General features: G+C 43.5%; 1 protein-coding gene and 1 long non-coding RNA gene across 3 annotated transcripts in view; one reads left to right on the plus strand and one right to left on the minus strand.

The window, feature by feature from the left end:
- Positions 1 to 27,452, minus strand: part of Cdc14a (cell division cycle 14A) — a 170,207-nt gene that overhangs the window by 34,631 nt on the left and 108,124 nt on the right. For both annotated transcript variants that reach the window (XR_008216438.1, XM_052730935.1), the window contains exons 10-11: positions 25,272 to 25,410; positions 3,778 to 3,937 (exon numbers count right to left, since the gene is read on the minus strand). Coding sequence is in view for 1 of the 2 variants with exons in the window: in XM_052730935.1 (XP_052586895.1) it covers positions 3,778 to 3,937; positions 25,272 to 25,410 (299 nt within the window). In the remaining variant the exon portion in view is untranslated. The remainder of the gene's footprint in view (positions 1 to 3,777; positions 3,938 to 25,271; positions 25,411 to 27,452) is intronic.
- Positions 10,305 to 16,290, plus strand: LOC128105658 (uncharacterized). Its single transcript, XR_008216439.1, has 2 exons — positions 10,305 to 11,465; positions 12,669 to 16,290. It is a non-coding gene; the product is annotated as an uncharacterized LOC128105658 (long non-coding RNA).

Consider the following 27,452-nt stretch of genomic DNA (forward strand, 5'->3'; position numbering starts at 1 on the left):
ACCAAATGTAATGGAGATTCTCTGCTTTCAATCTGTTGTTTTTATAATGGCAACTTTTAGAGGAGTGTAGCCTTTTCTACTTTACATACAAAGTAAATAAATCCAGAACTACCATGGACTCCTCCTTTATACACCAAGACAGATTCACAAAACAATAAACACATCACCAACTCTGCTGAGTCCATTTACTTTCCCCTCCTTGTGCACTGTTCCATGGCTGGTACTAGACAGACACATCTGGAAAAAGAGTCCAGAAGTATTCATTGTATAAGGCGTCAACTCTGTAGGACGCGGCCCAAAGGCCACACGGAAGTCATTATGGAAGACCATACCATCTGTTACAGTATGGATGTAACATACAGGTTTCTGTGTCTAGAGACTTGGTCCCCAGCCAATGGTGCAGTTTTGGGAGGATGTGGAGCTCTCAGGAGGCGTGGCCTGGTTAGAGGAAGTAGGATGTTGAGAGGAATGGGGGAAGGTGGGAGTTGAGCTTTTAGAGCCTTGCCTGGCTTCCAGGCCTAAATTCTCTGTGACATGAAGAAACAGCTGCCATATGCTCTCGCTGCCATGGAAACCCCCAACGCCATGCCTTCCCTGCAATGATGGACTCTGTCTCCTCAAACCACAAGCCAAAATAAGCCCTTTCTCCCTAAGGTGTTTCTTGCCTGGTACTTGGTCCCAGCAATGAAGTAAGTAGCTAATATCCCATTGTATTCCAGGACCTGAGGGGGTTTTGTTTTGTTTTGTTGTTTTTCATTTCCTTATTCTAACGGTAAGAACAACAGCACTTATGAATGGCTAAAATGAAAACAACTATTGATGGGCCCTACCAAAATTCACATTATCCGCATCTCCCCCAAGTTCATACATTGAGATTCTAACCCACCGTGATGATAGTTAGAGGTGGGGTCTCTCAAGAGTGGTTAGATCATGAGACAGTCCTCAGGAGTGAAGAAGGTCCCAGAGAGCTGCCTCGCCCCTGCATCCCATGAGGACAAGGAGAATGTACCATCTATGACCAGAAGATAGGCCCCCATTAGACAGTGACTGCCAAGGTCTTGCTTGACCTTGGACCTCCCAGTCTCCAGAATGCCTTGAAATAAATTACTATTGTTTATAAGCCACACAGTTTCCAGTATTTTGTTGCAGGAGCTTGAATGAACTAAGCTGGGGGAGAGACATCAAAACATAGACTTATACTTCAAGCTGACATATTTTAAATTTCAATCATACTGCATCCTCTGATCTTCCCATGGTAAAGGGTAATTAGTCCTGAATTGAACAAATAGGAATGTAAAAATGGAGAATGAAATGATCTGCTAGATCAGTGGTTCTCAACCTGGAGGTTCGCAACCCCCTTGAGTGGTTAAATGACCCTCACACAGAGATCTCCTACGACCATCAGAAAATACAAATATTTACATTACAACTCATAACAGGAGCAATATTACAGTTACGAAATAGCAACGAAAATAATTTTATGGTTGGAGATCACCACAACATGAACTGTATTAAAGGGTCACAGCATCAGAAATGTTGAGAACCACTGGGGTAGATAGTAATTTAAAAGAGACTGTAACTTAGAAAGCATTTGTTGGTGAAAGGCAACTGTGTTCTTCAGATGGAGAGATGAATGTTACACTCGTCTTTTAGAAGTCATAACCCAGAACAAGGAAGAAAAGGTGTTCTTGTTCAGGACTATTAGCTCGTTAAAATTTAGCTCAGATCCTCTCATTTGCTGCTCATAGTCTAGACTGCAACAGAGGTAAGAAAAAGTCCACAAAGGTCTGAACATCATGACCTTGGCTAAGATTTACATTTCATCAGGACAGATAACTCAAACGGTAAACTCAGCCATGCCATCTGTGACAGTCCTGGGAGACAAGATTTAAAACCAGCTCCTTCAGCGACCCCCATCCGTGCCCTAGAATGAAGCTCCCCCTCCCCTCACCAAGCTCTGGATGTCTCTCAACCAAGAGAAGTCTTTGGCGGGGATGTCAAGCATTGGTTTGAGACAGCTATGCACTCCTTCCAGGAGGGCTCTTGGGGGCTAAGCTTCCTCAGAGCCCTGGTCTGGTTCAATGGGCATCCAGCTGAGGGACTGTAAACTATACTTATCACCTAAATATTTCACCAGATTCTTTTATTTATGCATGTGTCTGTGAGATGCGCAACATATGAATACATATACATGTCTGTAAATGTCCAAAGTTCCAAAGTTGACATCAGCTATCTTCCTCGATGACCCTCCACTTTACTTACTGAGGCAGGGTCTCTCACTGAGCTAAGTTTGCTGACCCTGCCTAGTGTATCTAGCCAGCTTGCCTCGGGCACCTCCTGCCATTGCCTCCCCAATTCTGAGAGTATAGGTGACTACCACACTTGTCCTGATTTTCTGTGGCTTCTGAGGATCTGAACTCCAGTTCTCACACCACAAGGCAACATCTTTATCAGCTGAGTCATCTCCCCAGCCATTCCTGTTTCTTTTGCCTCTTTAGGAGTATAAAAATACAACCCAAATTCTTAGCTTTACCTCAGGCACAATGTTACTCAAAGAGCTACTTTTGTCAGGTCAAGCATGACAGCTTGTGCCTGTAATCCCAGACTCAGGAGGCTGAGACAGGTGAGTCACCCTGAGCTCCAGATTAACCTAGGCTACAGACCCTTTCTTGGAGGAACTGGGGGATAAAGAGCAGGCTAAACTAAGCATTGAATACCCAGTTCTGAAAGTGATTCCACTATTCAATAATTCAAGACCCTTGGGCAAATCACATTTTTGGAACTCTCATTTCTTATCCACAGAAAAGAATTAGAACAAATGATACTAGTACAGTTACTTCCAGCTCCCAAATTCTTTGTAAGTCACTTCCTGCTACCTCAGAGGTAGTTGGGAACAATAGGAAAAAAAAAATCATGAGTTTGGAATCAGACAGACACAGATCGAATCATGCCTTAAAAGTGAAGTCAACACATCTCCGGAACACAATTTCCTTACTACAAAACAGAGATATTACCTAATTCACCGGGCGGTAATGCAGACTAGATCAGCTGCTAAAGAATGGCCATTTAAAGGGGGTTGGTAGAGGGGAGACTGTATAAAACAAGTTGTCCTAACTCTGCTTTCCCTCTGCACACTTTAGAAATCAAAATGAATCAGAAGCTTTCAAAGTACGGCTTGTGCTAGGTACAGCTTCCGCAAAAGCAGCATCCAACGTTATCTTCTCGGTTATCTGTTTCTGTTTTCAAATGGAAACTATACTTTCTGTTGGCTTTCTATAAATAGTCCTTACATCAGAATCGCTCTCCTTATACTTGTTCTCCCTCAATGATGACTTTATTTCTTCCTTTATAAAGACAACTGGTTTCTTTGTTCTGCTTTGTACTCTAGAGGTCAATGACTTAGGAACTCAGGTCTCCTGGGAGCTCAGGGACTAGATAAGGTCTCCGGGCTGGTGATAGGGCTTAGCAGACAAAGAGGCCTGCCACCAAGCCTGATGACAACCTCAACTTGATCCCCAGAACCCATGTGGTAAAGGTGAGAACCAATTCCCAAAAGTTGTCCTCTGAGCACCACATATATGATGTAGCATGCAGAGAAACACACACACACACACACACACACACACACACACACACACACACACACACACAAATATATATAAATAAACAAATGCTTAAAGAAGAAAGAAAAGATAGATCCATGTGACATGTGTTCAGTGGGGGAAACATGAAGAATACCGGTGTGAAGGAGGTAGACTCCTCCTGGGGAAAACTCACCTCTGCAAACCTTTCCGCACTCTGCAATTTAGATAAGTTTCCACCAATAGACATATCATCCAAGCTAGAAATAATTTTATTAATACTTCCTTCACTGGAAGGTTTATTTTTCAGTTTGGATCGAAAAATGTCTCCTTGGACCCACAATGATGCTTGTTTTCTGTCAAAATGAGAGAAAATAAAATATTTAAGCTATGATCACTGTCTCGATGTTATGATAGCTAACAAGAAAGATATTAACAACATATTTAACAATTAGACTAGAAAGGTGATGAAATCATAGACTATACCATTATGCTTCTAAATAAATACTTTAAAACTTAGATGAGATTTTTTAAAATATGAACAATAGCTCAGAAATCTAGCCACACCAGTTTACTAAGGAGTTAGGCTGTCTCTGTCTTCTATTGTGGTAGAAATTGCTTTTGGAAACGGCTCCTCAAGTTGTATTTTCTAAGCCTAGGATATATAAACTGATGCTGTTAGCATACCACTGAGTCACAGTTGATTTTCTATATCAGCTGAAAAAATACCATTTAAAACAACCTTAAAACGACCCTCTTTCCTTTGTGCAAATGTTTAGAAAAGTGTAGCCTGGCCTCTTATATTTTTACATCTTCAAAACATCCTGCCTTTTGTCTACCCCCAGCCTCTACATCACACCGACATCTATCATAGTCCTGATCGGATGTTTTACTCTTCAAATAGCAGAGTCCTTGACAGAGAAAGAACAGGTCAGAAGATGGATGATGAATTCATCCAGGAACATTCAAGAACTTATTGCAAGGGAGGATTCTGCTTTATCACAAATGTTGACAAGTTCAGATACATGAAACATAGAGAAAAAGGTGGAATTTAAGATAAAAGACAGAATCCTTGACCCTCAAGAAGTTTCTTAAGATGGGGAAAGTAAACAACTGAAATCCAGCATGTTGAGGCCCTGTGGCTCAGACTCATACAAGACTCATGGCGAAGAGGCCAAGCCCTATCTACAGGAATCAGACATCCCCTATGAGCCCAGAGGTAAAGTGTCTGTGTGCACATGCACCTGCATACACACACACACACACACACACACACACACACACACACACACACACACCTCTCCTCCTTCCCTCCCTCTTTTCACACCCCCCCCATAAAAAAGGAAGTCTACCATTAAGCACAATGTCATATTACAATGCAGAAGTTGCATATCCCTCCTTTTGAAAACGATGCTGGTGATTGGCCAACCTATACCATCCAGGTTTGCAAAGTACATCAGCTGCCAGAATTGCCTAAGGGCACATTTCTCAGAATGCATTCCTGTCCTTAAGTGATGCAAGGCCCCATCTGGAAAGACAAGCAGGACTCACCCGTCCAAGATTATCCTCCCCCAAAAAGCAAGCATGAGCTTAGGAGATGGCCTAGCAGAGAATGCAGGGCGGTTTAATTTGGTTGCCGCACAGGATGTGGAGAAGCATCCTTGCTCATGATGGGTCTCAGGTGTCACCCTAAGATATTTAAATGCGATGCTCCAAATACAGAGGTTATGGTAGCGTTTTTCAAAATTTAAAAGAATACAGTATGAAATGGGAACAGAGGCAGACGGACCTAAAAGAGGCTAAAAGTGAAAAGACACGTCCAATTCAAACATAAGTTACAAGATGAAATCTCAGATACTGCTGACAGCCAGCCCCAGGATGAAAATTGCAAAGTGACAACTTCCACTTGCTTGGTTTAAAAGACTCAACCTGCCCTGTCTCTGGAAAGACGTGATCTGAACCTGAATATTAAAGATGAATAAGATGTCAGAGCTGAACCAAGTGTTGCTAAGCAATGATGTACGCAATTGCTTCTTGAGCAAAAGGAAGCGGTGTTCCACGCAGATCCCTTTCCATAGACGACGCACACTGTGCTAGCTTTTAGAGTGGTGTCTGGTGTCCCTTAAAAGCCTCATCTCAAACAAAAGAAGTAAAACATGTATTTTAAAGTATTTAGCGTTGAAAACTCAGTTCTTGTACAGCTAACACATCTGCTGAAAGTCAGCCTTCCAATACTGTAGCACATTTTCCCAAGAGCAAGAAATGACTGGCCCTCTGCTAATAGACGTGCTTTGGAGCAACAGGAAGAGGTTTATCTTGATTTGAATGCAGCCTTCCAGGAAGATGTAGCCAAGGTTGGTTGGGGTAATTGATTTTGGCTTCATCCTGGCCCAAATTAGTCAGATTTGGGATAGACCAATGTGGGGTATAAGAAAATAACTAAATAACTTGGCTTCAATATGTGCCAATGTGTAATTGGTTTGGATGCCTCTTTGTAAATATCTGCTTTTAGTGCAACTCAGGTCAGTTGTGCTGTTCTAGATATTTCTGCGTTTGAGTACAGGACACACAGAAGTCGCTGAGCAGCTGTTTCTATTTGGGGATGACACGTTCTCCCTCACTGCCTTAAGGTAAGCCAACGCTGTATTACATTATCCCAGCTCTTCAATGCTATCACTCCTTCTGCCACACTGCTGACCAGGGTGGACCAACTTTGACCCCAGTGTCCATCCAAAGCCATGATTTGGTCATTTGATATAGAAACCTAAGCCATTTTATTTTGAGCTTGTATATATATGTGGTGTGATATGTGTGGGTGTGGGTGTGTCCATGTATGTGTGTGTGTGTGTGTGTGTGTGTGTGTGTGTGTGTGCATGTGGAGGCCTGAAGTATGGTCAGATGTCTTCTTCAATCATCCTCCACTTTGCAGACTGAGGCAGAGTCTCTGAGTTGACCCAGAGCTCGCAGACAAGCTATTCTAGCTAGCCAGCCTGCCCCAGTGGGTCCCCTCTCTGCCTCCCAAATACACAGGTTACAGGCAGGCCACTGAGTCTATCTGGCCCTTCCGTGGGTTCTGAGGATCTAAACTCTGGTCCTCATGATTGCGTGGCAAGTGCTATTATACTGAGCCATCTCCTCGGCTCCCTAACCCATTTTCTAGTTTGGTCTAGCATTAACCAGAGGACCAGAGGTGATTCCTAACTTAGAGTATGCATTAGTGAAACAGCCTAACAAGATCAAAAAATGCCGGACAAGAAGCAAACAAGAGACACAAAGTGAGCTGGAGGAAGGCAATCAGAAAGTCACATGGTGATGTGTGGGAGCCCATTTTCAGGTTCCTCGTGGCTTTACCCAGCAGGTCTGCAGAGAGAGGATGATTGGACCACGGGCCTGAGTGCAGGTGTCTGAGATGGTCTGTACTTGGCTGTGCTGGAGGGGGGGGGGGTCTTTTGCTCCACCCCCTTGGCGTTTCTATAAATACCTTAGGGCAGAGACAGTCAGGGCCCGTTGGAATAGGTTCCAGGCCCTCTCGAGGCTATCCTGTATTTTCTATCTGTTTATCTCCACAATCTAAATCCTTCTATCTACTATTTCCTGCTGCTCAAACTCAAGAAAACTCTGGGGAACTGTGGGGTTGGTGGGTAAACGCCCCGCAGTGATGGAAGTCCAAGTGGAAGACTGTGTAGAATTCCTGATGGTATAGGGGGAAGGCTTGCAATCCTGAAGCATACAAGTAAGTTACCAGAAGGGTAAAATGATTTGGGATAGACTTTAAAAGACTCAAGTAGATAAATCTACTTTTAGATACAGAATTCCCATGATCAGCTGCTAGACCATCTGCATGTTAAACCAAAATGCAAACCTTTTAACAATCTACCATGCTCCTCTTTCAACTCCTATCTCTGACCATTTGGGACAAGGACACAGAGCATCATTTGACTGCATATGGACCAGCATGCATTACTGGTGGAGATGTGGAATGGAGCAGTTGCTGTGGAAAGCAGCTCTGCAATGCCTTAAAAAGCTACACAAAGAATTCCACATAGTCCAGAAAGAAAAAAAAAAACTGAGCACAGGTCCTCAAACAGATACTCACGCACTGGTATTCAAACCAGCAATGCTCACAATATTCCAAAGTTGGGAACAACTCAAATGTCCATTAACAAGTTAATGGGTACACAAAATATAAACATACAGTGGAATAGTATTCAGGCTTAAAATCGAAGGAAGGGGCTGGAAATATAGCCCAATTATAAAGTGCTTGCCTTTCATGCAAAAGTCTTGGGTTCAATCCCCACCAATGCAAAAAAAGGGGGACAGCTGGAATGCAGATGCATGCTACAAAGAACATGCTACGATTGTGACATGTATAATTAACTGCTATGAAGTGAGTGAACTACGAAAACACGCATAGTCAAATAAGCCAGATAGCATATGAGGTACCCAGACTATGAAAATTAATATAGCAGGAAGGGAGAATGGGGGTCACTGATAACTGGGGGAAGGGGTCAGTGGAGGTTTATCGTTTAATAGATACAAAGTTTTTGTCTCGAATGATTGAAAAAAAGATTCCATAAATAGTGAGAATGGAATCAGAATACTGTGAATGTACTTAAAATCAATAAACTATACATCTAAAAGTGGTTAAATTTTTATGGTTAAAAGTAATATTTAATTTAATAACTTATTACAAAAAAATTAATTATCCAAACTTTTATCTAGTGTAACTGGCATAAGTATTCAAGGTAAGTTTCTTATGCCACAGCAGTTGAAAATTCTAGCAATTGCTATTGATGTTTGAACCAATATTAAGATTTTATTTTTTTTCTCTAGTAATTTTTAATGTCAACTGATGGCCATTAAATAAATTGAAAGGTTCAAGAGTAAACATTAAAAATAAAATCAGCAGTTTATGTAACTAAAAACGTGACTTTTGACAAATAATGTAAACTAAAACTTAAGCAAAATGCTTACTATTTTGATACACAAACCATAGTATCTTCCACTGTTGAATTATAATTTTTAATAATATTTAAGACTTCAAGTTTTTATATTTTAGGAAAGGCCAAATATTAAATGTTTAAAGTTGCTATTAAAACATTTAAGCTGCACTCCTTGACCTACTACTAAATGTACCTTAAAAAAGGTCATAAAAAGAAATGACAATGAACCCAGTAATTACCAGGGTGGCTGAGGATGAACTTGAACTTCTGATCCTCCTGCCTCCATCTCCCCACTGCTGAGATTACAGGTGTGTGCCACCACAGCCAACATAAATAGTTCATTTGGGGTTCAAACCCAGGGCTTCATGCATGTTAGCCAGCCCTCCAACATAACTTTAAGCCTCACCCCAAGCCATGTTTTTTGTGGTGGAATATAGTGCACGTGGGTGGACATGTGTATGTTCGTGTGTGTATGTGGAAATCAGAGGACAATCTCAGTTATCTTTTTTCATCTCAATCTACCTTATTTTTTGAGACAGAATTCATTATGGAGCTTGGAGCTAACCAATTGTCTAGACTAGCAGGCTGGCAAGCCTTGGTGATCCTCCTACCTCTCCTCTCCAGCTCTGAAATTAAAGGTGCAAGCCAGAATACCTAGCTTTTTTTTTTTTTGGTTTTTCGAGACAGGGTTTCTCTGTGTAGCTTTGCGCCTTTCCTGGGACTCACTTGGTAGTCCAGGCTGGCCTCGAACTCACAGAGATTTGCCTGGCTCTGCCTCCCGAGTGCTGGGATTAAAGGCGTGCGCCACCACCGCCCGGCTAGAATACCTAGCTTTTTAAGTAGGTGTTGGGGAACAGAATTTGGTGCTCATGTATTGCTACCTAGGTGACTAGCCTCCAGACAGCCCAGGGCTTGAAAGGAATCCACGGTGTCAGCGCATACTATGACTTTTTTATATGAGTGAGTTAGGGAAAAAGACACTCACACACTCTCCTGAGGTTTCCTTCAGACCTTTTCTTTATTCTTCTTTTGCATTCTCTATTCTTTATTTTCCTGGTGATTTCCTTCTCTCACTCTTGATATTTTCCTTCTACCTCTCTCATTCTTGATGTTTTCCTTCTAACTCTCATTCTTGATGTTTTCCTTCTAGTCCATTTTAACTCCATCTCTATTCTTGCTCTTACAGCTCATATACCCCAGCAAAATCTTTCAGGCAATATAAAAATTACAATGTGGATACATTCTGTTTTTCAAGCGAATGATTACAATGAATACAAAACAAACACTAAAAAAAACAGCATGTTTTCCATATCCCTTACATGATTAAATGTTTTATGTATTATAGGTGAAAAACGAATTATCCCAAGAACTCACATACATTCATAGCCGAGCAACTTCATAGATTAACTGTGTGGGCAAGCAAGGTATTCTTCTCACTCAGGTCTTTTACTGGCAGGCTGCATTTTGCAGTTACAAAGAAAGGGCCAATTACTTTATTACTTATCTTGAAAGATAACCTTATAAGGAATCTTAAAAGAATCACAAATTTAAACTTTTATATATGAAAAAGAATCAGTCAGCTCTAGTTTAAATCTTTAGGGTACACACCCACTCATTAATAAATTTTTATGTCAGGAGATTGAAGGCAGAAATGGGTATAAGGGAGTTATACCCATTGGTCATCAACCAATCCTAGCAAAAAAGTGCATCAGCTAATAATAATTGGACTGCTTTGTTCTTGTTCCTTGACCTTAAAGAGTTCTACATTCAACTATGTGCCTTTCTAAAACTTTAGATTGTCTTCTTAGGTTTTTCACCTCAAAGCTATTTGACAAAAACATCTAGTCTAACTTTAAGTTACTTTCAAAGCTGTGTTTCAGCTGTGATGCACTCTGAAACCTGTGAACACATCTCCCAACATTAAAGTTAAAAGAATTTAAGCTAGCTGGGCTAATTGGGACTCAATTGTTTTTCTTAATCATTAACCTAAGCCACAGTCTATACAGCTCCTCAATAGAACCTCATGTGTTTTAGCTGTGTGACACTTCCTTGTGTTTATTTTTATTCATCAAAACTCTGTATAAAGTAACATTATTATTATCAATTAGACAGTACATCTTAGGACAAATCATCTTCAAAATAATCTACAGGTTAAAATGCCCAGGAGAACAGGATGTTTCCATGAGATAAACACACTACATTATAGGCAGTGGGGATCTCCCCACACCCATTCACACCATGCCAGATACCAGAGGAAGCTGGCAGGGGCAAACATGTAAAGGCACAGCAGAAGCAAAAGACACTCTGGGGTCTGTGGTCTCGGGGCCTTGTCTAACCAAGATTCACCCATCAGGAAGTTTCCTCCTGGTGGGCTGACACCTTGAACGTCAGTTGCCACCTGCTGCTCCTCTAACATGGCCACCAGCACTCATGTTAATGTGGCAAGCACTTAATCAACCGACCTCTCTCCCTGGCCCCAGTTTCCCATTTTCTACATAGTTTATCTTATTTTCAGTAACTTCCTAAAACAAAAGGCAGTGGTCAAACTATTAGTTTCTCATCCGACTCAACCCAATTGTGAAATTAATTCACCAAGTTTTCTAAGCACCAATAAAAGATGTGGTATAACTTGACAACTTGCGGTATGTGGTGGTGTGAATGAGAATGGCCCCATAGGCTCATATATTTGAATGCTTGGTCATCAGGAAGTGGAACAACTTTATCAGATTAGAAGGATTAGAAGGTGTGGCTTTGTTGGAGGAAGTATGTCACTGGGGGTGGGCTTTGAGGTTTTCAAAATCCCAAGCCAGGCCCAGTGGCTTTCTCTTCCTGTTGCCTGCAGATCCTGATGTAGAACTCTCAGCTACCTCTCTGGCACCATGTCTGCCTGCATGCACCCATGCTTCCCACCATGATGATAATGGACTAAACCTCTGAAAGGGTAAGCAAGTGCCAATTAAGTGCTTTCTCTTATAAGAGTTGCCTTGGTCATGGTATTTCTTCACAGCAATAGAATACTGACTAAGACATTGTAGAACAGAGTAAAAATGAGCTGAAGTCCCTTGTTAATTGAATATGGAGTAAGGACCAGCATCATGGCACACAGGTGAGTCATGTTAGAGATGCAGACTTTCAAGTGTCACCCCAGACCTGCTCAATCAGGCTGAGTGTTTAACAAATGACTCTTAGGCACTCTGATGTCAGGGGGACACTGAAGAGCAGACTTGCAACTAACTGAAGATGTAGAAAAATAGCTAACGGATGACAGCTTACAACTAATAGCTATGCTAGCAGAGCAGGATGGTGAATTTGGGAATCCATGGATTGAAAAAGGTTGGAGTGGAGTGGGGGTGTGCTGGAAAGATGGCTCAGCAGTTAAGAGCACTGGCTGCTCTTGGAGAGGACCCAGGTTCAGTTCCCAGCACCTACATCAGGTGGCTCACAACCCCCTGCAACTCCAGTTCCAGGGGATCGGATGCCCTCTTCTGGTCTCCTCAGGCACCTGCACTCACCTGGTGCACATACAGAAAAGCAGGCACACACACATACACAAAATAAACCTTTAAAAAACAAAGCTGAAAGCCGGGCGGTGGTGGCGCACACCTTTAATCCCAGCACTTGGGAGGCAGAGCCAGGCGGATCTCTGTGAGTTCGAGGCTAGCCTGGGCTACCAAGTGAGTTCCAGGAAAAGGCGCAAAGCTACACAGAGAAACCCTGTCTCGAAAACAAAAAAACAAACAACAAAAAAAACAAAGCTGAAAAGGGGTTCAAACACAAAACTATTACTTTGGAAAGATAATTCAAAACAGAGCTCCCTGTGGTGTCTAGGTTTTCAGCTCTGTGCAGGTTCTCTTGCGGAGGGAGGGTAAGTAGAGTGGGACATGGACAAGAAATGGAGTCTAATAAACAGCCTGACTCCACATGTCTACAAGTTGTAGGCTGTCTTTGAGAAGCAGCATTCAGAGTGGACTAACAACAGAAGAGATATCTGTGTGTCATCCTAAGGATCTAGAGGGCATTTAATAGAAGAAACATGTTAGGTTCGTGATGATATTTATAGCTTAAGAATGGCATTTTTGGTTTTAGGTTTAGGAAAAATGTTTGATGTGTATTTTGAACAAACACGGCTTTATTTATATCCTAGGGAAATCTTTAAATAGAGAACTATCAGACCATAACAAAGGAGAAGCTTGGAACTGCTGAGGTGTCTCAATTGATCAACAATTTGCAGAAGTGCCACCGTCGGACACCTCTCCCCACCAGTGACACAAGAAGAGTGTGTATCTAGGACACATCCATCCACCTGGACATACACTTTTTTTTCTAATTTTCAGGGAAATTAGGATATGACTAACCAGCTTTTCTACAGACACAGATTTAGAACTGATACAGCTCAAAAGGCCCTGATTGGCTTTTCAGTTCTGAAAGAAAAAAAATGCAGTCCCTCGTGCCTAGTCCATCATTGGTGACAGACGGAGAAACTGTGAACCGTTGTCATCCCGTTTCTCTCCTAATGGCCCTGTTAATTATTCACGCTTTTGCGTCATCGCTGACTTCATACTCCCCATCCTTCATAGAATCGGTCTTCAAAGCCTATTTTTCCCCCTTGAAATGTTCCTGGTGCGTGTCTCTAACTCTTCAGCCCATATCTCGCCTCTGAGTGAGCCCGTCTCCCTGACAGATTGCTGCAGTCTCCCTTTTAGCCTCTCTGACGCCGAGCCCCCTCTATCTGATTCATCTTGTGCAGGCTGCAGCCTGGGCCTCCTTGAGCAGTGCTGGCACCACACGACTCCCCCACGTCAAATGCTCCAAATGAAAAAGCAGGACAACGGCAAGAAGATCAGATGGGTCTCACCTGTCGCTGGAGCATGTGCATCTTTCTGCCGGTATTTCCTGACGACGCAAAGACGCACAAGCTTCTGCAGAGGGCCCCACACACAGCGGTTCAAAGGAACACAGAAGTTCACTTCCTTATTACTCTGCAGTTTGGACATCTAATCGTAGTTTCAGTGAGCTAATGCCAAAGTGTAGGCAAGACTAGTTCCTTTTGGAAGCTCTGAGGAGAGACTCTGTTTCCTCGTCTTTATCAGCATCCAATGACTGCCAAATTCCTTAACATGTCCCCTCCCTCCACCTTCATAGTGCATCGATGTAGCCTCTGCATTATTGCCTTCTCTAAGTGAGTCCCTGATTCTTTTCAGAGAGCTTAAGCTCCAAGCAGGTGCACTGAGTAGTTCAGGATACTCTCACCAAAGCCAAGATCCTTAATCAGTTCTGCAGAGTTCCTGTTTCCTTATAAAGTTACACCACAGGAACGAGGGATTGTAATGTGCCCTGTCCTGTTGGGGACATCATGCAGCCTACCGTAGCAGATATCAAGCCAAACACTATAGTCATACCGATTTTCTCGAAAGATAAGGCCGCAGCACCGCTTGTAGGAAGGTGAAGTACACATACTTTTCCTCATTCTTCCCACTAAATAAAATTTTTAAATCCCATATATGAAACAAACTCAGATAATGAAGACTCAGAAAACAGATGAAGGTAAACTGCTTAGGAACCATGAGACTCAAGAGACACCATAGCAATGAGGTCGCAGGGGTTTCTTTTTGCCATATAAATCCTGCATTTGCTTCTAAAGATGGGAATGATCCACAAATGATGATGGAATAGGCTTTTTCCCATCAACAAAATCTTGCTTTCTATAATCAAAGGACCAGAAAAGGGGATCCTAGGAAAACAGGAAAACTTTCCACAGTGAATGCTCCAGTACAGCCAAACACCACAGTTAAAGAAGGAAAAACAAAAGTGGCCTTATTCTAGGCAACCAGCAAAGGCTGAGAGGGGATCTTAGGATCCCACCCCTACCAGGATGTCAAGGGCAAAGCCACTCCCTTCTTCCCTGAGCACAGAAGCACTGAAGGCAGCCGTGTAGTGAGCCGGAGAATGTGATCTTACAAGCAAGTACCACTCTTCTCCGGGGTGCTAAAGGTAGACCACGGAATTCCATCCCAATAGGTAGTTCCCGGCATCCCATCCCTCCCTTATCAGCCTATGAGCCAGAGGGAGGCCCAGCCATCATGTCATCAGTAAAACCACAGGAAAAGGTTACAGTTCCACATCTGTGATGATATTGTGTTCCCCAAAATATTGTGCACCCTAATAAACTTATCTGGGGTCAGAGAACAGAACAGCCATCAGACATAGAGGCCAGAAAATGGTGGCGCACACGCCTTTAATCCTAGCATTCTGAAGGCAGAGATCTGTCTGGATCTCTGTGAGTTCAAAGCCACATTGGAAACAGCCAGGCATGGTGACACAAGCCTTTAATCCCAGGAAGTGATGGCAGGAAGCAGAAAGGTATATAAGGTGTGAGGACCAGAAACTAGAAGCTTTTGGCTGGTTAAGCATTTAGGCTTTTGAGCAGCAGTTCAGCTGAGATTCACTTGGATGAGGACTCAGAGGCTTCCAGTTTGAGTAAACGAGATCAACTGAGGAATTGGCAAGGTGAGGTTAGCTGTAGCTGGTTCTGCTTCTCTTCCAGCGTTCACCCCAATACCTGGCTTCAGGTTTGATTTTATTAGTAAGACCTTTTAAGACTTGTTTTATACACATCCACCCAACAGTGACTAGAAGCCTCCAGTATCCACAAACACTGGGCGGGGAATCCAGAATTCTGCCTCTACCTGTAGTAGCAAGACAGAAAATCTTCTGTCCACCCTACCCTCCGTGAAGCAATGTAAGAGGACACATACAGGCTGGGAACATGGCTCAGCTGGTGGCCTCCCTGACCCCTAACACCACATAAAGCCGGGATAGGGGAGCAAATCTGCAATCCTAGCACTCATGGAATAGAAGCAGAAAAACCAGAAAGTCAAGGTCAAGATCATCCTCAGCTACAGAACCAGTGTGAGGCCAGATGGAGCTACATGAGACCATTTTTAAAATAGGGGCAGGGGGCACAAGAGCCTCATAACAGTCTAGGAAAATGTCCAGGATAACATCTTCAGACATTCCCATCAACTGAATGAAATAAAACAATCAACAAATGCCAATGATACAATTATAGAAATGTCAGAATTATCTGACAGAGTGAAAGGTAGCCATAATAAAAGTGCTTCTACAAATGATTACAAACGTGCATGAAACAGATGAAAAATAACAAACCCCAGGAAAGAAACACAGAACAGTGAGGAACCAAACAGAAACTTTAGAATGGAAAAAAGTGTAAAATTTGCAGGCAAACTAAATAGCAGGATGTGGAGAAGAGAGACCCAATGAACAGAAAGACAGAACAACAGAAACTGACCTCTCTGAATAATACCCAAGAGAAAACAGACTAAACACCTGTGCTCAGCACAGCCTGTGGGTCCTGACAAAAATACTCACGCTAACAGAGTGTAGGAGAGAAGAGCGAGCAGGATGGAAAGGGGGTTGACAGACATAATAGTGAGAAACTATTTTCCCCAAACTACTATTTCCAAACTTGTCAAGGCACACGTTCAGAAACCTGAAAAGCTGAGCAATTGTCTAAAAATGATGGAAGAAATCCACATTATGACATGTGCAGTCAAAATCCTGGAAACCTTAGGCCTGTAGGATGGTGCAGCAGGTAAAGGCTGCTGACCAAGGCTGGCGACCGAGTTCCATCCCCAGAATGCATGGGAAGATGAAAAGAACCAACTCTACAAAGTTGTCCTCTGACCTCCACACACGTGCTGTGGTGCACACACAGCTGCACACACTTGTGCATTCACACACACACACACACACACACACACACACACACACACACACACACAAAATAACCATACATTTCTTTTTTCTTTTTTTTTTTTTTTTTTTTTTTTTTTTGGTTTTTCGAGACAGGGTTTCTCTGTGTAGCTTTGCGCCTCTCCTGGAACTCACTTGGTAGCCCAGGCTGGCCTCGAACTCACAGAGATCCGCCTGGCTCTGCCTCCCGAGTGCTGGGATTAAAGGCGTGCGCCACCACCGCCCGGCTATACATTTCTTTTAAGTCCTGAAAACCAAAGATAAGTTTTGGAAAAACCTTCCAAGCAGATGACATCATCTGTGGTGGAGAACATCAAAAACGGCAACAGACTTCTTCTCAGCAGTAATCACGGAGGACAGAGGAAAGTTGCCAACAGTAAGATGAAAAAATGATCTTGCGTGAATGAAGAAGAAATCAAGACATTCTCAAAATGCAGGAAAATTAAAAGGACTGGTTTCCAGCAAATCTACTCTAAAAGAACCTGGAGGGCTGGAGAGATGGTCCGGCAAGGGTGAGGATGTGTGAGAGCTCAGGGCTGAGGAGCCCACAGAAAGCCAGGCACCAGAGAACACCTGAAGTCTCAGCTCTCCTGTGCAGAGATGGAAGGCAGAGACAGGGGGATCCCTGGAAGCTCGAGGGCCACCCAGCCTAACATACACAGCAGCAAACAAGAGACTTTGTCTCAAACAAGGAGGAAGGCAAAGAGAACACCTAAGATTGGCCTTTGACCTCCCAGTGTGTACCATGGTATGCACGCAAGCATGCACACATATGCGCACACACACCGTAGAAGAGAATCACTGTAATAAGTTCCCTAAATCAAAAGGAAAAGATAGAAAGAGGAACTTTAGGACAGCACAGAGGGGCAACTATCGCAGTAAGAAATAATATGGGTGAACAAAGTGGACCTTCCCTTATTTCTGGATTCTAATGATGATGAGTGAGCAAGACTATGACTCCCTCTACTGTGGTTCTAAATGTTCACTGGTGGGATAGTTAAAACAATTACAAATGGTAAGGGTACACAGCAGGAAGTAAGCTAACATTTCTTTAGATGCCACACAAACTTTCTTTAAGCTGACAGCATTCTGGACAGTGATTAGATAGCAGAGAGAGGGCGGCGACAGTGAACATTAGGTAAGTATGTAGAACAACAGTCAGGAGATGATGGATGGATGGACGGATGGATGGATGAATGGATGGATGGATGGATGGATGGATGGATGGATGGATGGATGAAAAGATAGATGTGGACGAAAAGATAGATGTGATTGATAGGTAAGTACAAAGTACAATAATACATCAAAATTTGTACGATAGATCCCGAGAGAAATGAGTTCCAGGACACCCAGAGCTACATAATGAGCCGGTGTCTAAAAAAAAAAAAAAAACCTAACTGCATACATTAGTAAGGAGTTAAAATGTCTTGAATCAATGTTCTCAGCCACACCTTAAGAATTCACTGAGAGAAGAGCAGAGTAAACCAAAGACAAGTGGAAGGAAATAACAAATGTGAAATTATAAATCAACGAGGTTAAAAACAAAGTATGTAGAGTGAAAAAAAAATCAATGAAACGTTGAGCTGCATACTGAGTTCCACATCAGCCTAGGTCACAAAGAAAGACTTTATTTCAAGAAAGGGAGAAACAGAAAAAGCAAAAACAAAAAAACATTATTTAAAAATTAATGAAACCAAAAAGGCCAGTTGAGGAGGTATACAAATAAACTTCTAGCCAGCCTGACGGAAGCCAAAGGGCACACGTGATAGCAGGAATGATAACCACAGGCAGCCCACCTCCGCCTGAAGTCACAGATCCTGGGCTGCCCTGGTCTAGCTCTTCAGATCAGGGATGCTGAGCTGATAAACCATATGCAAACATTGCCAAGTCTGAAAAACTTGGAAATCTAAAACACGAGCGACCGTCTAGGAAGAATTGAAATCATGAGTGCCATCTTTAGGCAGACATAGGTGGTACACGCCTGTAATCCCTGCACTCAGGAGAATGACAAGTTCAAGGACAGCCTAGGTAACAAAGCAAAACACTGTCTCAAACAGAGAAAATTAATACGGATTGTATATAATCTCTTCCTGTAATAGAAGAGCAAAAGCAAGACCTGGGGCTCCTTATGAATGAAGCTGGAATTAACCTCACACAAAAAACAGCGCACACACACACACACACACACACACACACACACACACACACACACACTGTATCATACCACTTACAAATTCAGACATAAAAGTCCCTAGTATCAAAATGACAACAAGTGGGATTTACAGATATGCACAAAGATTGCATACCATGACCACATGGGGCTTATTCTAGGAATTCCATATCCGTATCCAAAACACATCTATGAAACTCACCATGTCAACAAGCTAAAGAGGAAAACTGTAAGCCAGGTTAGTGTTGTACAGGTGACGCCCACTCTCAGGAGCTTGGGGAACAAGGATCATAGATCTGAGTCCAGCCCAGGCTACACAGTGAATTCTAGAATAACTTGGGTGACAACTGTGGAGTCTTGTCTAAAAAAGGAGGGAGGAGAAGAGAAAAAAGAAGAGGAAGAAGATAAGGATGAAGGGAGAGAAGGGGAAGGAGAAGGGGAGCCTTGGTCATAGCAATGAGCAGAAAAAGCCTTGGAAAAAATTTAAAATCAAGATTCATAGGAACTCAGAAAAACAGAAATATATGGAATATCCACAAATTGGTGAAGAATATCTTCAGGAAACCTCCAACAATTCACATCAGCTTAATGATGAATGCCTGGATCCACACCCCCATGACCCAAGGAGTAAGGATCCAGAGCTAGACAAGGGCGTCTGCTTGAGTCCCACTCATCAAAACGCTGGAAGTTTTAGTCTATGCAGCAAGAGAAGAAACAGAAGGGTACGGACTAGAAAGGAAATCAAACTGTCCTGTTGGTGAATTGCACCACTATATACACAGAAGTCCCCTGCCCCACCTCTAACATCCACATCCACATGTACACGGCATGTACACACCCCTCCTAGTTTTTAGGATATAAAATACACATTTAAAAAAATCAACTGTTTTCCTACTTACTTACAATGAACATGGTGATATGGAAATAGAAATACCATTTATAATCATCAAAACAAATACTTGAGTGTAAAGCAAACAATTAAGACATGAATTCCGAACACTGTACACCATTGACGGAACCAAAACAGATTGAAGTACACAGAGAGATACTTTTACGGGCTCAGAAGTCTCATCATTACTGTTATTTATTTGAGACAGGGTCTCACTATGTAGCCTAGGCCGGCCTCAAACCTGGGCTGCTCCTGCCTCAGCCTTCCAACTCCCGAGTGAGAGTGTATGTGTGTGCCACACATCCAGACTGCAGAAGCTCTTGAAATACAAAGTCCACAGAGAACACCTGACTAGTTGCCAGTTTAGACACAGGGTGGGAAGAAGTAGGAGTGACAAGGGACCCCGGTGGGGATCGACGCGCTCCACTGACCCCCACCAACACCCACATCCTGGTTAAGCCACACTCCAGTCTGGAAAGGGATAGGGATTTGGGGGAGCAGGCAAAGGGCACACTGGATCTCTCGCTACTATTTCGAGTATATGCTAACTAACACTTACCTCAAAATAAAAATTTGTGATGACTCCTCTATTCAAAACCTTCACTGACTTTTCATAATCCCACAAAATATATAAAATTAATAAATAAAAAGAGCTGATGAAATCTTAGGAGACTGAGTGACCTGGTCTCTTTATCTTCTGGTATCATCTCCTAATAGTCTCCCTTTTAACCCAAGGATCTCCCATACATTCTCATGGGCAGGCATTTGTTCCTTCGGTGAAACCCTCCTGCATGGCTGCATTGCCCCAGTAAGGAATGTGAATCACTATGGCTGTTATAGAGAACAGTATGTACAGTCCTCAAAAGAAGAAACATTTAATATGGTCTATGTAACTCACTTCTGGGCCAGTATGTTAAAGAACTACCTGCATGCCTGTGGTCACTACAGCATAATCGACAGTAATCAAGAAATCAAACCAAATATCCATCCCTGCACAGAAAGTAGGGCATTCTGCAATTGCATTCAGCCTTAAACAAAACAAAACAAAGGGAAATCCTGCCATGTCCAGCCAAGCAGAAGGACCTGGAGGACATCGTGTTAAGTGAAATAAGCCAAGAACAGAAAAGTAAATGCTGCAGTCTCTCTAAAAAGTCAAACTCACAAAAGCAGAGAGTGAAATGATGCCCACCAGAGGCTGGGGGTCGAGGGGCTGGGAGAAGTTGACCAAAGGATGCAGAATTTTAGTTAGGAGGCCTCTGCTCAACAGGGCTATGGTGCAGAAGGGTGTCTAAAAGTTAACAGAAAATGTACCATATACATGAAAATTGCTGAAGGAGTGGATTTTTAAGTGTTTGTGCCATATCAGATGGCAGTGTGTGAGGTGATGTGTCTGTTAATTAACTTAATAAGCCATTCAATAATACGTCCACACTTCGGACCATCGTGTATACCATTCAGGTATATGATGTTTACTTGTCAGATTAGAACTTAAACCAGAAGGAAGAAAATAAGATCAGAAAAAGGTTTCCATGTGATTTGCACTTTCTAATGCAGGTCCCGAGCACTGTCTACTTAAAGCTGCCTTCTCCTCCACCCCACCCCACCCCCATTCTTCCTTCTGGGTTTATTTTTCTGCACAGCATCCATCAGAGCAGCTGTATAATTGACACATTTGTCTGTTCGCACTTTTCTCCTCAATCCCAAAGCATGGGCTCCATGGGTCAGAAACCAAGCCGTCACCTTTACTGCAACTTCCCAGTTACCTGCATAGTGGCTTTCAATTAATGTTTGCAAAAGGAACGAAGGAAAGAAAGAAGAAAGGGAAGGAAGGAGGAAAGGAAAGTCCTGCCGTGTCTGAGATGATCTCAAAGGTAGACAAGAGCGATATGGACAGGAAAATGAGAGATGACTGAGGAAAACCCGAAACCTAAAGACAAGTATAACAGCAAATGTCAAAATTGCTAACTGTGGTGCTAAACGTTCCCCCAAGATTGATGTGGTTGGTCCCTAGTCCCTGGGACAGCCAGGTAAGGAAAGAACCTTAAGAGGATGGGCACACAGGGAAGTGAAGTCATGGGGGAGGGTGCTTTCCAGCCATAACCAGGGGTGGCCAGCTGTTTAGCTCCCCCATGCTCTCCCTGCTAGGATGCACTCACTACCCTGCAGCACGTCACCCGAGGCAACAGGACCAAGCAATCATGGGCTGAAACCTCGGTGGCCATGAGTTAAAATAAATCTTTCTTCTTGAGAGGCTGATTCTTACCGGGTGTCTGTTATAACAGAAGTGAGGCAGAAAATAATTACCCCAAAGTCCTCTCATTAAGAACTTGGGGTGCATGTTGAAAGGAAAAGGAGACAGACTCGCTTCTAAGTTGTTTACATTTAACAGAGAAAGCCTTTTTGTCAGCTCTTAACGGCAACAAAGGAAAAGAAAAATCGCTGTTGACACAAAAATGCCTAGGAGAAACTTCCATGTGATGTTTAAAGTGGCGAGAAAAGAAGGCATTTGAAATAAAGTTTCTAAGCCTGATAACAGGACGTATAAGGAGGAAAAGTAAGTAAACATGTTTATCCAGTACAGCCCTTCAGACTCCTGTGTGCTCATCTTTCCCCAAAGGCCAGGGCCCCATATTGCCTCTCACTCTGCTCCCTACTCCATGCAAGCCCCGCTCCAGTGCAGACTTCTGCCCATGCCCTCAGCCGCCAGACCTGCAGAACCTGCTGGTTAATTGTCCTAAGGCCCAAGGCACACATACTCAACCGCTCCATCCCGGGTATACATCCAACAGACAGTGCAAGCAAAAGAACACAAGCTAGCCAACTCCGGGAACAAGCCGAACGCTCATCTAGAGAACAAAACGTCACGTAGTCAAACATTCTAATGCTACACAGCCATGCAAGTGAACGGGCATTGTCTATCAAGAGCACCAAAGAATGTGGGATTTATAAAGCTAGGTATACATACTGCTTGGACCTGCTCAGACAGGGCTCAAAACCCTGCACAATTCATCCACGGTGTGATGATTCCAAACAGTCGTCACTTTGGCAGAAGAGCTGGTGCCGGATGGTGAAGAACTCAAGACCGGGAGCGGGGTGCTGCTGTGTTCTACTTCCTAGGTGTGGGAAGGTTACACAGGGGACTGCTTTGCTAACTCACTCCAACACCCACATCCAGCTTCTCACAGTCCATGGTCGCTAGCTGTCACTTTTTTGTTTTTTCACTTTGGTTTTTTGAGATAGTATCTCCCTCTATTTCCGAGGCTGGCCTGTAATTCTATGTCGCCCAGCAGGCCTTGAACTAGTGATCTTCCTGCCTCAGAACTCTGAGTTCTGGGGTCGCCATGCACCACGGTAGCACCTTGTTTATTTAGCCTTCACTCCAGACTGAAACAGTGGCCTGCGTGGAACACATGAGGATGGGGACAGGACTTGCTCCTTCTTGTCCTGGGAGCTCAACACCCTGTCAATGAAGCTCTCCTTGACCTCCCCATGCAGAGAGAACGCCTCACTCCTACCTATCACCCTCTCCGCCTGTTTCTATCACATCTTCATAGACCTACCATCAAAAGTCATCACATACCCACCCATTGCATACCTCTCCCAGTGGAAAGGCAGGTACCATAAGAGCCTTGGCTGAGACACACACAGCTCCACCCCGGAAGCAAGAAGACTGCCTGGAATAAGCCTGCACACAATGCACAGCTGTTGGATGAATGTGTGTCCCGGGGGCACCAAATGACATCTCCCAGGGGCTACGCCAATCACAGGCTAGGAAAAAGCCACACAGAAAGGAAGGGCCAAAGAAGAGAGAACAAGAGAGTAAAAAGTTAAGTCTGATACTTGCCAGACTAGCCCTGGACCACAATAGTGAAGGAGACGATCTAAGAAAGCCCTAGGAGAACCCATGAGCCACACAGGCCTTATTCCACACAAGTCTAAAATGCCTCACAAAGCATCAAAGGTAGAAAAAAAATCTATCTTCTGAAGGTTCTGATCCAAGCATTACAACACTTAGCTATGGAAGTAGGTCATTCCCGCACTTCGGTTTGCATAGGCAGATACTTGGAAAACTGTAGTATGACTCACATGGAAGGATGCTGCCAAAGTCGTACAGTGTGTGCACCTACAGATGAAAGGCGATGCTTCAAGCCAGAGTACAGGTGCCTCAGGACCCTAATTTCTTCTGGTGCCATTACGAGAGAAGGCAGAGAAAAATGGGGTGGAGAGAGCACTGGGAGGTGGACACTAGCAGAAAGGGGGAGGATGGTGGACTCTAACATCCCGAGGAGGAAAAAAACATAACCTAAAACAGTGGCGTCCTGGGTCTTGTAAGCTGTGCCTAGCAGAGAGCCTAGAGCATTAAATAACAGGTCTTTTGAAGGAGCGATCTTCCAATGGATCACTTTGAGACTAAGAAAATGCCTTAAGGAACTAGGATTAGGAATATTTGGGTTTTGAGTTTTGAACCTGGAGGCCACTTATTCAACATTACCAAGCAATTAGTATAATAAGCATATACCCCAAGCTGCAGATGCAGAAAATGCACAACAGAAAACTAGAGGAAGCCTGTGGCTGGGAGTCTCATTAAGAATAAAATCCTAACAACAGATTAATTATGTTTGTTCCCATGGGGGAAAACCTAGACACTTCTGTCTTTTTAACAACCCTATTTATGCATAACTTTTTTTTAAAAAACTCATTACACTTCCATCTCAAGAAGAGGTTTTCCTGCTCATTTCCTGATGTTCATTTTCTTAGCAGTTATTCCCTGTAGGATTAGTAAACCAATAATCCCTCGGGCTCAGAACTTCTTCATCATTTCAGACGTTAAAAGCTTACTTGGAACATCTTTCTTACTTAGGACGCCTCATCCAAACTAAGCCAATTTAAGTCAGAATGGAACCGTTCTATGGGAAAGAATGCTAGTCAGCAGAGCCGTTCCGACAGGAAAGCAAGGGATGAAAGGTCTGCATTAAGATAAGAGTGACTGACAGTATGTTAGAACTGGACTGAAGGTAACTAGTACCTTCATCTCCTCACCCTATGAGGCTGGAAGTGTTGCTCAGTGGTCAGCGCACTTGCCTAGCATTCAAAAAGCTCTGGGTTCAATCCTCAACACCATGTCACACCTTGTCATCCCAGAAGGTAGAAGCAGAGGCATCAAAGTCATCCTCAGCTACATATTGAGGTCAAGTCCAAACAGAGCTATTTGAGATGTTACCTCAAAACGAACCAAAACAAAAAATCTCTCCTCCTTCTGTGGGTAAATTGACGTAAGTGCTTAATATTTCAAGGGGAAACCAGCTGCTTCATAAAGAGCATTCTTACAAATTGTGTCTTTCTACCCAGTGGCCTGGAGTTGGACGGCAAGGCACAGGTACAAGTGAACGTACAAGGGATCTTCCAACTAATGAGCATAAAGTTGGCAGCGACCTGGGCCAGAATGGAAACCTAGTGACTCTTACCTTTTCGTTCCTCAATACCTTCTTGCATGAATTCACAAACTGCAGCTTCATTAGCAACTTGGCTGTCTCACTGAACCAAGTGACCGACCCCAGGGGTGAGGGTTTTTTTTTTTTTAAGTCACTCTGCTTTTAGACATGCAAACAAAGGAAAGGAATGAACAGCAAGCAGTACCAGGTGGGATGACAGGAGAAAATTGCACTGTAGCCACTTCACAGAAAGTGACAGAAAAGGGGTAGGCAGGGGTGGTGGCGTTCTTCTCACTGTCACTTGATCTAAGAGATAGAAAGTACAAGATCAGAGCACCTGAGCTGTCAAGGAACAATAGTCTAGCAGAGGCACCGCCTTCTCTTAACAATGCAGTCATTTTGTAATCGGGCCACAGCCAGGGAACAAGAGGCAGGAAGGATCAGGGCCGAGACCGAAAGGCAGTCCTAGGAAAGGGTACTCACTCTTCCAGGAAGTGCTGCTGGGGTCCGATGATGGAGCCTGGTCGGCAAATTCTGATCCAAGCAATGATTTCAGCATGTGTGAACCTGTAGTGTTTCATGACATAACAGGCTATCAATGTCCCTGTTCTTCCCAGACCAGCTGTAAGGAAGGGAAACAGAAGAAATGTGAAGTGTAGCAACTGCACCCCAAAGAACAGGGGAAGGACCCCGTCCACAGACTGGATTCGAGGACAATGACAGAGCAGTGGCTGATGAGCATTCCAGTTCTCTCATGTAAAAATACACATTTTTTTTCCACCAGGCGGTGCTAGCACACCCCTTTAATCCCGGCACTGGGGAGGCAGAGGCAGGCAGATCTCTGTGAGTTCAAAGTCAGCCTGGTCTACAGAGTGAGTTCTAGGCCAACCAGAACTAAACAGAGAAACCCTGCCTTGAAAAACTAATGCGTGTGTGCGTGTGTGTGTGAGTGTGTGTGTGTGTGTGTGTGTGTGTGTGTGTGTGTGTGTGTGTGTGTGTGTACATTTTTCAGGCTGGAGATGTCGTTTAATGGCAAAGTATCTACCAAGCATGCACAACACCCCTGGTTCAATTCCCAGTACCGAAGAAAAGGGAAAAAACAGCACAAAACAAAACCACCTTCATTTTTCTTTAAGCAATGGAAAGTGCAAGAAGAAGCTGCCCTACATTTTAGGGTAAAAAAAATGACATGATAGAAACGAGAGGGTCTGGCTGGGAGGGAAAGGGAGAGGTGGGCAGAAGGAAAACTGGAAAGAGGCAGGGATGCAAAGATGGCCAAGAGGGCCTGGGATACAGCCATAAGGAACAAGGGACGGATGAGAAAGACATGTTGGTTGGGTCACAGTGAATTTTCAAATCAATACAATTTCTAACCTTGAAGTTCATCCCTGAAAACATTTCATTAGAAAAGGAAATAGGAAAACACGGTGTGGCAGCACACACTTGTAACCCCAGAATGGAGGAGGCAGGGGCAGGAGGACTGGGAGGGTCGGGGCCACCCTGGGATAAACAGTGAGAGCCGATCAGAAAGAAAGAGGCAGGAAGAAGCAGGGGGAGAGGAGAAGAGAGGGGGACCAAAATCTAGTTAACAGCTTTGTGTATGAATAGTCCAGGGCTGGGGCTGTAATGTAGTGGTAGAGAGTTTGTTTCATATGAATGAGGTCCTAGGATCAATCCCCAGGGGCTGCGATAAACAAACAAAACCACTGACTTCAAGAAAAGGAAAGAGAATATTGCATTTGCAAGGGCCCCTCTGTCAGCTTGGTCAAATAATGAAGATAACCTAATCTCCCAGTATTATGAAATGTACAGTAATCAACATTAAACAGCCATAACAGCCCAATGGTGTAATATACACTATTGCTTATCAAATTTTAAACCCAATGTAATTCAAGAAGTGTTAAAACGTAGAAAATGAATGTCTTTAAATCAGTTTTCTGTAGTTACCTTAAGTTACATTTACTCATCTGTGGGGTGTGTGTGTGTGTGTGTGTGTGTGTGTGTGTGTGTGTGTGTGTATGTGTGTGTGTGTGTGTGCACGCGTGTGTGTGCATGTAGAGATCAGACAGCAATTCTCTAGAGTCTGCTATCTCCTCCACCGTGTGGACCCCAGGAACCGAACTCGGGTAGACAGGCCCGACCACAAGCGCCTCTACCTGCTGAGCCATCTGGCCTTTTCTTATGTTACTGCTTCCCAGAAGCATCTATAGATACTTTATTTCTAATCACCCACCATGAAATTGCAGTGCTCTGGGTACCTACACCCTGCTTGTAGATCTGTTCTTTATGCAGGAAAAAAATACAAAGGATTTTACCCAGCACACACAGTTTACCCCCTTGATAGCAATACTGCCTAGACCGCACATCAAACACGAAAATGAAGGGACAAAGGAGAGTCACACCCGTGCCCTTAGCTGCCCGCTGCTCCCTTTCCATCCCCCTCTCTGTTTTAAAAAGCATGCATACACTGTTATGAGATGAGGTATGTGTATATGCCCTATTTACCTCAAGCACCCTTTCTGTGCCAGATCAAACATCAACATCAGTAAGAGGGTAAAATTAACCATAGTCCCACTGGACTCTCGCTTTAGTGTGGAGAAACCTTGAGACTCGTTCTCTGGAGAGCTGGCAAGGCCAGTGTAACTAACTGCATGGAGTCAATGC

Source organism: Peromyscus californicus, unplaced genomic scaffold, assembly GCF_007827085.1.
Source record: "Peromyscus californicus insignis strain IS unplaced genomic scaffold, ASM782708v3 Scaffold_9__1_contigs__length_137607984, whole genome shotgun sequence".
Taxonomy (NCBI): Eukaryota; Metazoa; Chordata; class Mammalia; order Rodentia; family Cricetidae; genus Peromyscus; species Peromyscus californicus.